Source organism: Oncorhynchus mykiss, chromosome 3 (genome assembly GCF_057628025.1).
Source record: "Oncorhynchus mykiss isolate SJ-2025 chromosome 3, ASM5762802v1, whole genome shotgun sequence".
NCBI lineage: Eukaryota > Metazoa > Chordata > Actinopteri > Salmoniformes > Salmonidae > Oncorhynchus > Oncorhynchus mykiss.
The window spans coordinates 35,043,344-35,058,578 of record NC_143024.1 but is presented as its reverse complement, the minus strand read 5'-3'; the positions used below and the strand labels follow the sequence as shown (position 1 = coordinate 35,058,578).

The 15,235-nt window shown below is 43.5% G+C and overlaps 2 protein-coding genes and 1 long non-coding RNA gene across 15 annotated transcripts; 2 read left to right on the top strand and 1 right to left on the bottom strand.

The window, feature by feature from the left end:
- Positions 1-812: 812 nt before the first annotated feature.
- Positions 813-6,721, top strand: tmod4 (tropomodulin 4 (muscle)). Its single transcript, XM_021593886.3, has 9 exons — positions 813-994; positions 1,504-1,660; positions 2,021-2,143; positions 4,765-4,857; positions 4,968-5,098; positions 5,251-5,358; positions 5,484-5,627; positions 5,877-6,021; positions 6,292-6,721. Exons 1-9 carry the CDS (start codon positions 887-889, stop codon positions 6,312-6,314), a joined length of 1,032 nt encoding a protein of 343 aa, XP_021449561.1. The 5' UTR covers positions 813-886; the 3' UTR covers positions 6,315-6,721.
- Positions 6,722-7,410: 689 nt separating this feature from the next.
- On the bottom strand, positions 7,411-12,867 carry LOC110514561 (uncharacterized). 13 transcript variants are annotated; one of them, XR_016494588.1, is made up of 7 exons: positions 12,771-12,867; positions 12,363-12,433; positions 9,279-9,435; positions 9,030-9,158; positions 8,831-8,935; positions 8,603-8,728; positions 7,411-8,316 (listed from the first exon to the last, which is right to left on the bottom strand). It is a non-coding gene; the product is annotated as an uncharacterized LOC110514561 (long non-coding RNA). The 13 variants fall into 13 exon arrangements; XR_016494577.1 differs by having other exon boundaries at positions 9,059-9,158; positions 12,576-12,840; XR_016494589.1 differs by having other exon boundaries at positions 12,236-12,433; positions 12,771-12,837.
- LOC110514548 (lysM and putative peptidoglycan-binding domain-containing protein 1) lies at positions 12,748-15,235 on the top strand. Its single transcript, XM_021593895.3, is given in 3 exon segments — positions 12,748-13,379; positions 13,577-13,899; positions 14,997-15,235. Coding segments are annotated over 3 exon segments (693 nt in total). The 5' UTR covers positions 12,748-13,196; the 3' UTR covers positions 15,184-15,235.

Here is a 15,235-nt window from a genome sequence, read left to right as displayed (position 1 = left end):
CAGAGGTATATACAGTATGATATTGTTGTTGTATTTATTCCACTGAGTGCCAAGGCTTTGTGTTTGTTTCATGGTTGAGCTCATCTCTCGCTTGAAACTGACCTCAGATCTGGGTTGTGTCTCTATCTGGGCTTGTCCACCGGTGGGTGTAGAGGGAATACGGGTGGGGCCGCTAGCGGGTGTCAGCCAGTGATAAATAAGGGAACGCATCCCTCTGCTCCGCTGTCCTCGCCTCTGTAACTCTAAACCCCTAGCTCACCACATTGGAACTAAGAATAGCAAAGAACCTGCACTCTCTCTCCCTCTCCTTCACGTTTTCTTTCCTTCTCCCCCGCTCTCTCCCTCTACCTTTTGAATCCATAGCTTCAGTTCTATAGGAGTGTGTTCATTTCAGTTCAGTTTCCGGAGGGAAAAGGAGTGCTCAGTTCAAATGTTGCAGTGTTTGTGCATTGTAGCCCAGTAGTGCTTATTTGTGCATTCATGTGTACCGCAGGGTTCTCCAGTGAAATGTGTGTTGATCACTGGAAGTACAGTTATTATTACCATCATACCCTCATAGAGGCAACACTGTGGACTGGCAACAATAATACTCAATGGAGATCGTAAGTTGCTCACGAGACATAGTCCATGAAAATAGTTGGTGTGCTTAAGTCCTAGCTACCCAGGTTCTGTCACACTGGCTAGTCCTAACAGGACACCAACACAACACATCCTTCACTGTTATTATCAGAGGTCATATCTGTCAAGAGCTGTCCAATCTGTATCCCTGTCTCACAAGTGCATCCTCTCCTTTCTCTTGCCTCTCCCCACAGACAGTGCCCTGCTCTACCCCAGGGGTGTGTGGTGTGTTTGTGACCCTAGCTAGGAGCCCAGCCAGCCTGCAGACATGTCGAAAAGCGACCCCCGGGACATCGACGAGGATGCCATCCTCAAAGGGATGAGCCCTGAGGAGATAGAGGCGCTAGAGTGTGAGCTGCTGGAGATGGACCCCGAGGTACTGAGGGCCCCAGAGGGCCCCTGGTGACAAAAAAAGAGAATTCATTGTAGAAAAGATACCTCCAGCACACAATATATGGGCATGGGGGAAGCTTTTAGGACTCAAAGACTGAGGAATGCACAAGGCTCATTGTATAATAATAATAATAATAATATGCCATTTAGCAGACACTTTCCATCCAAACGCGACTTAGTCATCCATGCATACATTTTAGATGTGGGTGGCCCTGGAACCGAACCCACAATCCTGGCGTGCCTTGTACAACAGATTCACTGATACACACAAAACACAATCCCCATGTTATCTTGTTCTCTGACATTGTAAGACTTACTTAGGAATTCCCTGGGGATTACGTAGCTTTATACTGTAGTCATAAATCGTATAAATCCATTTTCCAACATCTAAAAAAACACAGTCTCACACAACCAGTTACTAGAACCCCAGAGGATTCAGAACTCTTTGTACAATGTCCACATGCCCTCTGACCCCTACTGTTTCTGTCCCAGAATGCCATCCTGCCAGCCGGGTACCGCCAGCGTGACCAGACCAAGAAGAGCCCAACGGGGGCGTTTGACCGTGACGCCCTGCTGGATCACTTAGAGAAAACAGCTCTGGAGCACGAGGACAGAGACGACCTGGTGCCCTTTACTGGCGAGAAGAAAGGTACGGTACACTACACTACTGAACAACACTATTGACTCCACTACTCCACACTACACCGGGGGGGGGGGGGGGGGGGGGGGGGGGCTCTCCGACCCACAGTTTCAGAACCACTGCTTTAAACTGAAAAACAATCCAATGTTTTGAACTTTATAAATAAGTAATGGTAAGTGATGAGATAAGTGATGAGACAAGATACTTACTGAGAGAACAAAGATTTTCCCCTCGATTGTACCAAAAAAACACATGTGCTACACAGTCTGCTAATGACCCCTTGGATACTTGTTGCCCTGACAGTCCCTTTGTATGTGTGCCTTTGTCTCTCCTTCTCTCCTTCTTCTCTCTCTCTCTGTCCCTCTACAGGGAGAGCATTTGTTCCTAAGGAGGGCCATGGAAAGATCCCCGACCATGAGCAGATCACCCTGGAGCCTGAGCTGGAGGAGGCTCTGAAGAATGCCACAGACGCTGAGATGTGTGACATCGCAGGTGAGAATCTATCATTTTTAAAAACATTGTTTGTCATTTAGCAGATGCTCTTGTCCAGAGCGACTTACAGGAGCATTTAGGGTTAAGTGCCTTACTCAAAGGCACATCATCAGATTTTTCACCTAGTCAGCTCAGGGATTCCAACCAGCTACCTTTCTGTTACCTGGCCCAACCGCTAGGCTACCTGCCGCCCTATCCCTCTGTGTCCTTACATTGTTTCAATGTGATGTTGCCCAATACTCCCAACCGCTAGGCTACCTGCCGCCCTATCCCTCTGTGTCCTTACATTGTTTCAATGTGATGTTGCCCAATACTCCCAGCCGGTAGATAGAACATTGTGGCCCCGCCCACCTTAGGGGAAAACAGCCCATGGTTACCTCATTGGCTCACAGCCAGCCCTGTGTATTGGAACCCAATTGTTTACAGTGACCTATTTTATTATTTTGTCATAGACCCACATTATTCCATTCCTCATTGATCCATAGTATTATTGTTCCAGTGCTTCACAGACCCACTCCCACACATAGAGACATGCAGAGACATGGGATGTGGGACATGGCATGGGGGGGCTCCAATTCCATGCGCTCAGCAGCAACACGAAAATAAGCTGGCCAAAAGCCACCAAAAGAAGGAAGGAATGGAAAGAGGGATGGGGAGGGAGTCAAAGACTTGTCTGTTGGGTAAAGCTACTATATCAATTTATACCAAACAAGAGGCAACCTTGTTTTAAAGGTAATTAATTGAATCAACAAGTTTTCATTTTTTTTCATGTTTACCCCAATGGAGATGTCAAATGAGTTCAGTTCAGCTTGAACATGCGTTCAACAGATACTTTGGTCTCGTGCGGTCAACACTTACAGTACCAACCAGATTTGTTGGTTGTTTTTACACTCTCACTGTGCTTACTTCATAACAACGCATAACAAGGACTTCATTTACTGCATCTGTGCTCTCTGACATTGTTTTCAAAACAACAAAGTTATTTATGGTTCAATTTGATATAGGCGATTTTCACCCAAAAAACACACAGTACATTTTTTGTTTCCAAATGATATCTAATTCGATGAGAATCCTCTTTTAAGCTACACAACCATTTGAGACCATAACACCCTTATGCATATATAATTCAGAGTATGGCCCAGAACAAACACTGTTTATCACAATAGTTAAATCCCCCCGTCCGTATCCACCCACTGTGCAAGGGAGCCAGGCCTGCCTCAGTCCGAGGGGCAGGCCTCCTAACTGCTTTTCCTTTAATGGCAGAGCCACAGCCACAGAGCATAGGTGTCTGGAAAGTCACAGTGGGGGAGTTTGGGGAGTGGAACTGTATGTCCACATAGATTAGCCTGTCATTAACCCCCTCATTGAGAACAAAGTTTTGACCCTGGAGGGAGTCCAGATGAGGATTAAACTTTCGTTAGCCTCTGTCACTCTTTTGTTTAGGGCTGGATCAGAGTCCACAATAGCATAGCTGCCTGGCTGGCTCCACCAGCAGCAAGGGAGGGAGACCTCAGTCGGTAGAGATTTAATTAATACTTTTTACTCTTAATAATACTGATGGTATTTTGGGAATTGTTGTTATTATTGAGCGGCTGGGTTGTACTGTAAAGCTACTGTAGAGTCAAGCCGGGTGACATTGGCACATTTTGCACCAGACCAGCTGACTCTGGATACCTCTCTCCTCACAAGGCCTTCCCTCCTATAATTCCCAGCCTGCCCCAGATCGGAGCCCGGGGGCAGGGGCCGTTGGGGGTTTGCTGCCACAGCAGTTGGTGTGTAACACAGTTTGGTGGCGAGGGGCCGACTGTAATGAGACTGGGAGAGGCATTCAAAGTGCTGCCCTCTACTGGAGATTTGAGCAAAGCAACAGCAGCACCAGTCTATATTTTTAGGAGCCCATTGTTCTACATCCTACGTCCCATCTTGTCAAATTAGCAGTGCTGAGCTAACTCACCCGCATATTTGGAATTCAAAGTACTCGTCCCCAGGGCATGGTGTCAAACTGAACAATACAATGGCCTCTATGTCTATGTATGCAACTAAATGAGGGGCCGAATAACCATTCATTACGTGTTGGCACATTTTCAGTTAGAATAACATTGGGCTTGGTGTGTCTGCATGGCTCACATTCATGTTTGGTGTCATAACGTCCTTAGGGCCTGGAGGCACTGAGATTAAAGACAGAGACTGCAGCTCTCTCTGTAAGAACTGAGGAAAGGCTACAATGTCCTTATCTGGTCAAGCAGACACAGAGTAGGCACGTGCATAACATGGTAAATACTGTACCTAGTATTTCTCATGATACAATGTACTGCACAGTGTTGGGTGTATACTGTAAACGTACAATTCAGTTGTTGAAATAGATACACCTCTCTACGTGAAGATATGTAGAGTATAATTGAGATTGGGAGACCTGCCTGTCAAAACAATGCCCTCATAAATAATTGCAGTCACATACACTCTCAGTTTAGTTATAATTAAGGCCTTGTGATTACTTACTGGGACAATAACATGCTAAAGGTCTCAGCTGACAGCTACCATTAATTATGTTGAACTGAGGAAATATTACTGGATGGTGAATGAGAGTTACAGATATATAAATCCGTCCCATTTCTTTGCAGCTATTCTGGGAATGTACACACTGATGAGCAACAAGCAGTACTACGACGCCTTGGGCACCACTGGTACCATCGCCAACACAGAGGGCATCAACAGTACGTATGAAGAGGTTGACCAGCAGAGCAGAACATACCTACTACGGTATTCTGTATATTACATGTTTAGGAAAGTCTTACACTAACCTGTGATACTCCTGTGCTTTCAGGTGTAGTAAAACCAGATGCATTCAAGATCTTCCCAGACGAGCCCCCCAACCCCACAAACGTGGAGGAAACCCTTCAGCTGATCCAGAAAAACGACAGCAGCCTGTTTGATGTCAACCTCAACAACATCAAGGTGAAGCCAGTGGGCTTTAGATCCTATGGTTTGAACGTACACCGTGACCAATTCTACAATGGAGGATTAGATCCCTTGATGGTAGCGTGTAGCCTCGTGTGTTATGGCGTACTGAATCAGCATACAGTGATTGATGTCTGTCTGTCCTGTAGGACGTTCCCATCCCAACACTGAAAGAGATCTTTGAGGCGATGAAGGGCAACACCCACGTGGAGTATCTGAGCATTGCCGCTACCCGTAGCAATGACCCCGTGGCCTATGTGAGTACATTCTTCTCCCGCAGACAAGCCACAAAGAATCCTCATTTTCACATCCTTATTGTAATTTTCACCTGTTACTAATGAATGTGACTCTAATAACATAAGTGTGGATGTGTGTGAACCAGGCTGTCGCTGAGATGCTCCAGGAGAACACCACTCTGCAGAGTCTTAACATCGAGTCCAACTTCATCACCTGCGAGGGCATGAATGCCATCGTCAAGGCCTTGGCCAACAACACCACACTGACCGAGATCAAGATCGACAACCAGGTCAGACACCCATACAGAAAGTATGCTGTAGTATGAATACATGCATTTGAATAGTGCTACATACTGTATGTAGGCTGTATAAACAACTGAATATAAAACAAATTCCTCATGAGTTCCTCAAGAAACACGAAAAGACTTTGGAGAGAGAAAAAACAATGATAAACTTATAACAAGACAATGCTTTGATTGTATTGTGTGGTTATGGGGTTATTGAAGTCCTTTTCATCCTTTAACCCACCCCACTCCTAGAGACAGAAACTGGGGGACTCCTGTGAGATGGAGATTGCCACCATGTTGGAGAACAACTCCAGCATCGTAAAGATCGGCTACCACTTCACCCAGCAGGGGCCTCGGGCTAGAGCAGCCATCGCCATCACCAGGAACAACGACATAAGTGAGTGTCTGGAGAATGCACGCATACTGTCAATTATTGTATTTCAGTTGTGCGTCATCTGCCATGGTCAATGTTAAAGTGCTTGACATTCTTCCTGTTGGGGTTTTTGTGACGAGGCTGGCAATAATTCTGAGATAATGACAGATTACATTTCAGTTCATGTTTAGTTGTCCTAGGTGTTCTGCATGTTCTGAGGTATTTCAGCTTTCGGATGACCATTGATAATGTACTCTGGCTGACTCATATCGTTCCTTTTCTTTCTCTGTCCAGTTCGTCAACAGAGAGTAAGATGAGACGAGAGTGGAGCAACAAGATAGGCTCACGTCTTGAGAGCACAATCAACTCAGCCCCTTGGACCTAACAACTCTAAAAACGGCCATTGACAGCTTTGCGCTAGCTTTGTCAATGGGGCGCAACTAGCCTTTACAACCCCTCTGTGCCTCGTCACAAGTCCGGGTGTTCATTTCGATTTCTGTGTCCAAGCATTTTGTTTACCACAGCTTTTTGTAGACCATTGAATTCATCATAAAAGAATACATAGGTCACATCGTTGTAAAGTGTCATTTATGCTTCTAGAGTACGCCATGATAATACTCAGAAAATGGAGGTGATAAAACTCCTACATGGTAGTGGTGCTATATCTAGGAAAATAATATCTGTAAATACTTTTAATAAACGTTGAAATAATTCATTGTTTTAATGGGCTGAATGTGATATTTTTGCCATTTCAACATTCATAATGTCTATAGTTCAAAATTCAGAGCTGACACAAGGTACAAGATGCGAGCAGATACAAGAGTACGCTGTGTGCTCCGAGATCGTGAGAATCGTAACTATTAAATACCTCATTGAGCCCGCCGGATCCCCCCAACCCCAACCTATTTTTACCCCCCTCTATTGGGTATGTAACCTAGTCCTCTGGGCTTGAGTTACCCTGCTCAGAATATACCAACTTTTAAAGGGTCTGAAGGGGAGGGGGCACCCATATGCACCCAAGGAGATTCATGAACCCTCCCCAAACAGCTGCTAACCTCTGAGGATTTTCACAGCATTGGAGTGGCTCCATTTTCCATGTACACATTCATTTTATACCTCTATTAAGCAATGCGTTTTGATTATCATGCTCAATTTAAGCAACCTTCAGAATTTCTTGTAAAGAAATGGCACAGGGACCAGGCTTGTAGTGACTTAAGGTCAGTATTGCCATACCAGATGCTATTCCTGGGGTTATTTATTCCCTTTGATCATTCAGCCACAGTAAAGTGCATGTGTATTTATAGTTATGTAGGGTACCATGCAAGGTATTTAGTGACTGACCTGGTATACAGTTCTAAGTTAAGTGGTGCTTTATTTTACTCCCTTGTATCTGGGTTATTCAAACAGACATTGTTAGCAGTGGAGGACAATTGTTTTGTTTAATCATCTGAAAGTACAAGTAACATGATAGAGTCAACATGACTTATTGCATTGACAATTTAACTCCATAACATCATCAGCCTTGATGACACATAAAGACAGTTGAGCTCCTGTGTCGATGCAGTCAACAAACATTCCAAACGCCTTGTGGCAGTCACGCAATGAGCTCACAAATAATAATCAGGTACTCAGATTGCCACATTTTAACGTCATTGTTTTAAACTAACCCACGTTAAGTCCGCACGCTCGCTTTCTGTAGGGAGGGGGGTTATCCAATATATAGAGTGGTCTAGGGGTGAGCCACAAATGAGAACCTTCTGAAGAATGTTAACCGGTGGTTACACTACCAAGATTAGCAGTAATATTGTCCTATCTGCTGATGATTTATGGTAAGATCACAGCTTAGCCTTAACAGGGGAGGTGTTGGACCTAAATAAAATGGGTGAACGGAATAACACAAAGGGTGCTGAGAATCGTCCCCCTTCCCATCCCTCGCAGGGTGACAACAGTCAAAGCATTGTCTCAAGCACCAATGTGTCTACCCTGAGATAAGAGTAAACAAAGGAAGCATGGAGGCAGTTCAAGATGTTCTAGTGCTGCTCTTATAGTGTTGTCATTACTGCAACAGAGTGCCATTCATAATTGTTGAGTCAACAGATGTATGTCCAAATGGGACCTTTGTGTCAGCAGCAGGGTTTGAGGAAAGGGCTAGGGATTGTGGGAAGGTGCTGGTGTTGAGGTCTGGTCCCTGCTGCTCATCTGGTCAGCCCTCTGAGTCAGTGGGAGGATGGGAGGGATGAGGGTTCCTCTTCATCTGAATCAAATTCCACATTCTCATCCTTTACCCACGGGTCACTCCTGTCCTGCAGCCGTCCCGCACTGAGGCAGAAAGTGAAAGAGCGAGGTGGTAGAAAAGTTAAAATGGCATACTGAACTCTAGGTGGTGAACTTACATAACTGCAGCCTTCACATTTGAAAAACAACTCAATTGAATAACGATGTCACACTACCCTGCTAATGTTCACATGGGGAAAGGCAAGTTTAATAAACGATTCAAAACAAAACTTTAAATATGCATGAAGCCAGTGAGAAATTGGAATCAACTGACAAATGCAGATTAGCGGTGACGCTGAATGAGAGTCAAGACTTTCTAGTTACATAGTACCTTTTCAATTTAAGGTAATGCTCCTCCTTTGAGCTGTCATATAGGTTCCGACTCCTGTGTCGCCGTTGGCTGACTCCTTCTTACACACTTCCTTATTTCTCCCAATTAGACACGATCCCTGATTGACTAGTGAGGATGAATGGCAATGAACAAAAGGGTTAGCGGTGGAGACCAATCATTATAGATTTGTAATATGATAATGTTATTTACAATAAATCTAGACTTTACCTGGTGTATTACTGTTGGAACTGGGTAATGACATGATGTCTTATCATTGTCTCCACTGACGTCTGATGTGGTGATGATAGTCTTGTGCTGGAGGGGCTGATGTCACTGGAATGGAACACAGTCCGAAACTAGTACTTAGTACTGGAAATACATCTTTAAAAAGATCAATGAAAATGTGATTGTAATAATAACTACTCACAATAACATATCACTTTCAGCATAGAGTACCTGGTCTTTTTGTGCCAAATAAATATATTACAGTCTTCAGTAAGGTGTGGTGGGTGAGTTTACATGTCTGTGTCAACAGGGGGGCAGAACTAGAGGGTTCCTATGGGGGAAACAACATGACGCATAGTCAACACTCCGGTTTACACTAGTCTAAATAAATCCTCAGGTTTACAAAGACAAAATATTTCACTGAGTAACTTAGCTAGGTATATAGCTTTACCTGTCGGCTATCTTCAGCTTGAACATGGTTTTCATGGTTTCGTTAAGATATCTCATTTTTCAGTTGAGTTTTCTTTCCATAAAACCACTTCATCCCTGGCACAGAAAGGATTAGTGTAGGCACATTCAGCCTTCACGGATGGTTTTGATATAGCTTCCTGCTTGGGAAAATAATGTATAATTCATATGCTGACATTACACAGAAAATGTATTTTCCCCTTTCTGTGTAATGTCAGCCTGTCAACTGTATCAAAAACAAGGCGGTATGAACACACAAGGCAGGTGTATCTTGAACGGGAATTAGGAAAAATACAGATGCTCATGAGAAGTGCTTAGTCTGCCAAATGAAAACAACAGTAAGATCTGGGTAAGGATTCATTCCAGTTGATAGCAATGATAACGGTGTTGTGCAGAAAATCTCCCCCTGCCAGACTTGCTTGCTAGTTGAGATTTCTGATCACGGTAGGTTGCGTTTCATTTGATTTTTTATGTCAGTTTGATCTTGGGGGAGGCACTAGACTCACCTACTGCTACTCATTGGACCCTATGATCACTCGGCTACACATGCCTCTCCCTAATTTTTTTTATCCATTATTTTACCAGGTAAGTTGACTGAGAACACATTCTCATTTGCAGCAACGACCTGGGGAATAGTTACAGGGGAGAGGAGAGGGATGAATGACCCAATTGTAAACTGGGGATTATTAGGTGACCGTGATGGTTTTGATGGCCAGATTAGGAATTTAGCCAGGACATGGGGGTTAACACACCTACTCTTACGATAAGTGCCATGGGATCTTTAATGACCGCAGAGAGTCAGGACACCCATTTAACGTCCTGGCTAAAAAGACGGCACCCTACACAGGGCAGTGTCCCCAATCACTGGCCTGGGGCATTGTGATATATTTTAGACCAGAGGAAAGAGTGCCTCCTACTGGCCCTCCAACACCACCAGCAGCAGCATCTGGTCTCCCATCCAGGAACTAACCAGGACCAACCCTGCTTAGCTTCAGAAACAAGCCAGCAGTGGTATGCAGGGTGGTATGCTGCTGGCAATACATCAATATGCTAATGTCAATATGCCTTGTCTATTGCTGTTTTGGTTAGTGATTATTGTCTTATTTCACTGTAGATAGCCCTTTTGTCTCACCCCCCACACATTGGGTGACCTCACCTGGCATAACTGATGCCGCTAGAGACAAAACCTCTCATTTTAACTCAATGCCAAGGTTTACCTCCACTGTACTCACATCCAACCATACCCTTGTCTGTTTATTATGCCTTCCGAACACATTAGATGACCAGTTCTTATAGCCTTTAGCCATACTCTTATCCTACTCCTCCTCTGTTCCTCTGGTGATGTAGAGGTTAACCCAGGCCCTGCAGCCCCCAGCAACACTCTCATTCCCCAGGCGCTCTCATTTGTTGACTTATGTAACTGTAAAAGCCTTGGTTTCGTGCATGTTAACATCAAAAGCCTCCTCCCTAAGTTTGTTTTATTCACTGCTTTAGCACACTCCGCCAACCCTGATGTCCTAACCGTGTCTGAATCCTGGCTTAGGAAGGCCACCAGAAATCCTGAAATTTCCATTCCCAACTACAACATTTTCCGACAAGATAGAACTGCCAAAGGGGGCGGAGATGCAATCTACTGCAGAGATGGCCGGCAGAGTTCTGCCATACTATCCAGGTCTGTACCCAAACAGTTCGAGCTTCTACTTTTAAAAATCCACCTTTTTAGAAACAAGTCTCTAACCGTTGCTGCTTGTTATAGACCCCCCTCAGCTCCCAGCTGTGCCCTGGACACTATATGTGAATCGATTGCCCCCCCATCTATCTTCAGAGTTCGTACTGTTAGGTGACCTAAACTGGGATATGCTTAACACCCCAGCCATCCTACATTCTAAGCTAGATGCCCTCAACCTCACACAAATAATCAAGGAACCTACCAGCGATCACTACCTCATTGCCTGCGTCCGTAATGGGTCCGCAGTCAAACGACCACCCTTCATCACATTCAAACGCTCCCTAAAACACTTCATGCGAGCAGGCCTTTCTAATTGACCTGGCCAAGGTATCCTGGAAGGATATTGACCTAATCCCATCAGTAGAGGATGCCTGGTTGCTCTTTAAAAGTGCTTTCCTCACCATCTTAAATAAACAAAAAATGTAGAACTAAGAACAGATACAGTGAGGGAAATAGGTATTCGATCCCCTGCTGATTTTGTACATTTGCCCACTGACAAAGAAATGATCAGTCTATAATTTTAATTTGAACAGTGAGAGACAGAATAACAACAAAATCCAGAAAAACAAATGTCAAAAATGTTATAAATTGATTTGCATTTTATTGAGGGAAATAAACTAGCTTTTTCAAACAGAAATGTGCATCGTGTAGCACTAATTCCAAAACATTTTGGGACACTGTAAAGTCCATGGTGAATAAGAGCACCTCCTCCCAGCTGCCCACTGCACTGAGGCTAGGAAACCCCGTCTCCACCGATAAATCTACGATAATTGAACATTTCAATAAGCATTTTTCTACAGCTGGCCATGCTTTCCACCTGGCTACCCCTACCCCGGCCAACAGCTCTGCACCCCCCGTAGCAACTTGCCGAAGCCCCCCCTGCTTCTCCTTCACCCAAATCTGATGTTCTGAAAGAGCTGCAAAATCTGGATCCCTACAAATCAGCTGGGCTAGATAATCTGGACCCTCTCTTTCTAAAATTATTCGCTGAAATTGTTGCAACCCCTATTACTAGCCTGTTCAACCTCTCTTTCGTATTGTCAGAGATGCCCAAAGATTGGAAAGCTGCCACAGTCATCCCCCTCTTCAAAGGGGGAGACACTCTAGATCCAAACTGTTATTGACCTATATCCATCCTGCTCTGCCTTTCTAAAATCTTCGAAAGCCAAGTTAACAAAACAGATCACCGACCATTTCGAATCCCACCGTACCTTCTTCACTATGCAATCTGGTTTCCGAGCTGGTCATGAGTGCACCTCAGCCACGCTCAAGGTCCTAAACAATATCATGTTTAGGTGTTCTATCAGGGGGTGATTTTCGGCACAGCAGGTACTTCACCTTTCATTTTTCATCAAGGCTACCTCATCCTCTGGAATGAAATTGGACAGGAGTTCTGCAACACGCCGTTTCTGGGAAATAAACAATTAACGTTAGCTAGCTACGTTAACTAACTAGCTTGTTAAAATGACAAACGTGCCCGTTTCGCATGTAGCTAGCAAGCTAAAGTACAAATTGATTTCTGTGTAAGTAACAACTAATAAAATGGCTCGCCTTGAGGATATTCGATTGACTCTGATCATTGCCCTCTCTTTTAAACGACATTTAGATTAATAGGGTTAGCTAAATATATTTGTTAGTAAGGTCCTTATTTGCGAATCGCTAGCTAGCTATTCCAAACATCTTCAAAACCGTTTGTAATCTAGCTACTTCCTGCTTTCAGTGAGGAATTGTGGGACTTGGTCATACCACGGCAGCCATGGAAACAGACAGCTGACTGAATACTAGCTAGCTATTCCAAACATCTTCAAAACCGTTTGTAATCTAGCTACTTCCTGCTTTCAGTGAGGAATTGTGGGACTTGGTCATACCACGGCAGCCATGGAAACAGACAGCTGACTGAATACATTTTTCCTATGGCAAGATTTTGTTTAGAAGCTAACTAACTAGCTAGTTGACGAGATAAGGTAAACTAGCTACATGCACTTAAACTCATGTTATTATTAGCTAGCTACCACCTCCCTACAATAACGACGATACAGGTTTTCTAACTGTATAGGCAATTTAGCTAGCTGGCAAACTATAGTAACTACTATAGCCAGTAACGTAAACTGGTTTACGCTAGCTAACGTTATTGCTAACTTAGCAAGTTAGGGGGGCTAGATAAGCTCAACCATGTTCCACGGGGAACGGGCTCCTCTTTCAACGGGTGGAGCCGGTCCACTCCCCGTTAACCGCACGAGGTCATACGGCAGTCTTGTACAATCCAACCTTTCTCCGGTACGACAAAGACGAATTGAACACCAAGTTCAGCCAGGAGAGACGTTGCAAGGACTCGCGTTGAAATATGGAGTATCTGTGAGTAGCTAGACATTGGCATTGCCATTCTTCCAAAATGTTTGAGTATTTGAAATGTTGCCCCAGCACACACACATCCTGTCAAGGAGGAGTTTTAACTGCATGACAATTTAAATGGGCAATTTGTGGACTTATGCTATGGTGATAAATGTGTTTACCTTCATAAACCCACATCTGCAATTTTATCTTTTTAACAGATGGAACAAATCAAAAGAGCAAATAGACTGTACACGAATGACTCAATATTCCTAAAGAAGTATCTTTCTATCCCTGTGCTGTCAGACTACAACAGTGATGCTAATATTGGGGTAGATGTGACTGAGGAGGACTCAGGCAAGGTAAAGGACAGTATAAGTAAAAACGTCTCTACTCAAAATGGGAAGCCAGTGAACAATTCTGAAAAGACACAAGAAGAAGGTACATCAGAACTTTCTCCAATGAATTTCTTGAAAAGGATGGATCATATGATCAGCCAGACCAAGCAAGCAGCTGTGAAAAGATGCCAAGAGGGAGAGAAAAGGTAAATTCACCCAGATAACTTCATCACTGTATTATTCTGTCCTGTCATAAACTAGTGGTCAGTCTAGTTTATGATGCACTATGCAAAATCGCTCCACCATTTTCTAGTTGCAAAAAATCTAATAGGTTGCCTAATTTCAGATTGTGACAAAACAAGCAAGTATAGTGTGGAGAATCAATGTACCATCTAAACCGCTGTGAAATGCCTTTTCCATAACCAAAAATATTGTTTTCAACTGTTGGAAGATGGTGTACAAAACCGATAGAAAAAATATGCAAAAACGATCTTAAGAAAAGGAAGCATAGAAATAGCTCACATAGAACAGATACCGCTTTTTAGACTTGCATTCAATGAGAAGGACAGATCTATGACACAAATTTCAATTTGTAATTGGTCGGTCGCCCAAAAATTACATTAACTTTAACTTTGATGAAATTATAATATCCATCTAAACGAGTAGGGTGTCAATGTGATGATGTCATGACATCAGTAGCATGTTATTATGTCAAGGGTTCCCAAAATGTTTTTGCCCTCGACCCCATTTTGAAATAAAAAAAATTGTGCCACCCCACCATATAAAAAAAAAGGGTATGTAATCAACAGCCAATGTTTCTTTTTTAAAATTGTGACTAAGACAGTACTTTTGACAGTATTTCAATCTGAAGAAAGTATGGTTTGAAGTGACAGAAATGCAACAGAAAGGTATTGGGAAGTTCAGAAGATGATCAGGCAATATTTTTGTATGATCTTCTGTCTAAAAAAGTCTGATTTAGTTCCTGGTCTTGTCCACTCTATTAATTATTCCAATGCAGCATTGTGGTCATTCTAGAAGGAAACAAAGTCTTGTCTTTGAGTGATGGGGTCATAACATTTTGAAGCTTAAACGGTTCAAAAGATGGAGACATATTTGTAGGAAGAAAACAGAAACCGTTCTGTTAATTGCATCAAGTGGCAACCGCAATTTAAAACAAATGTATTTACATTTTTCTCGTGACCCCATGGTTTGGACAACACTGTATTATGTGCTTAGCTCTTCATACAATGCTTGATTTTGTCAAGGTTCTATTTATTTCACCTGTTGGGGTTTTCCATCACAGTTTGACATCTTTGGAAGCAGCTTGTACCAGCAAGACAACAGACCGTCGATTTACAAGGTCAAACAGTGCCACGGTCGTCACCTCTCCCAGAATGCATCAGCAAGCCATACTTGGTGCAGTGCCCCTCACCATCACCAAATGCACCAATAAACTGTGAGAAAGAGAGGATGAGATCTTTGAGTTGTGATTTCATTGCCTCTGTCAGGCAGATCATGGGACACGTGGTACTAATACAAAAA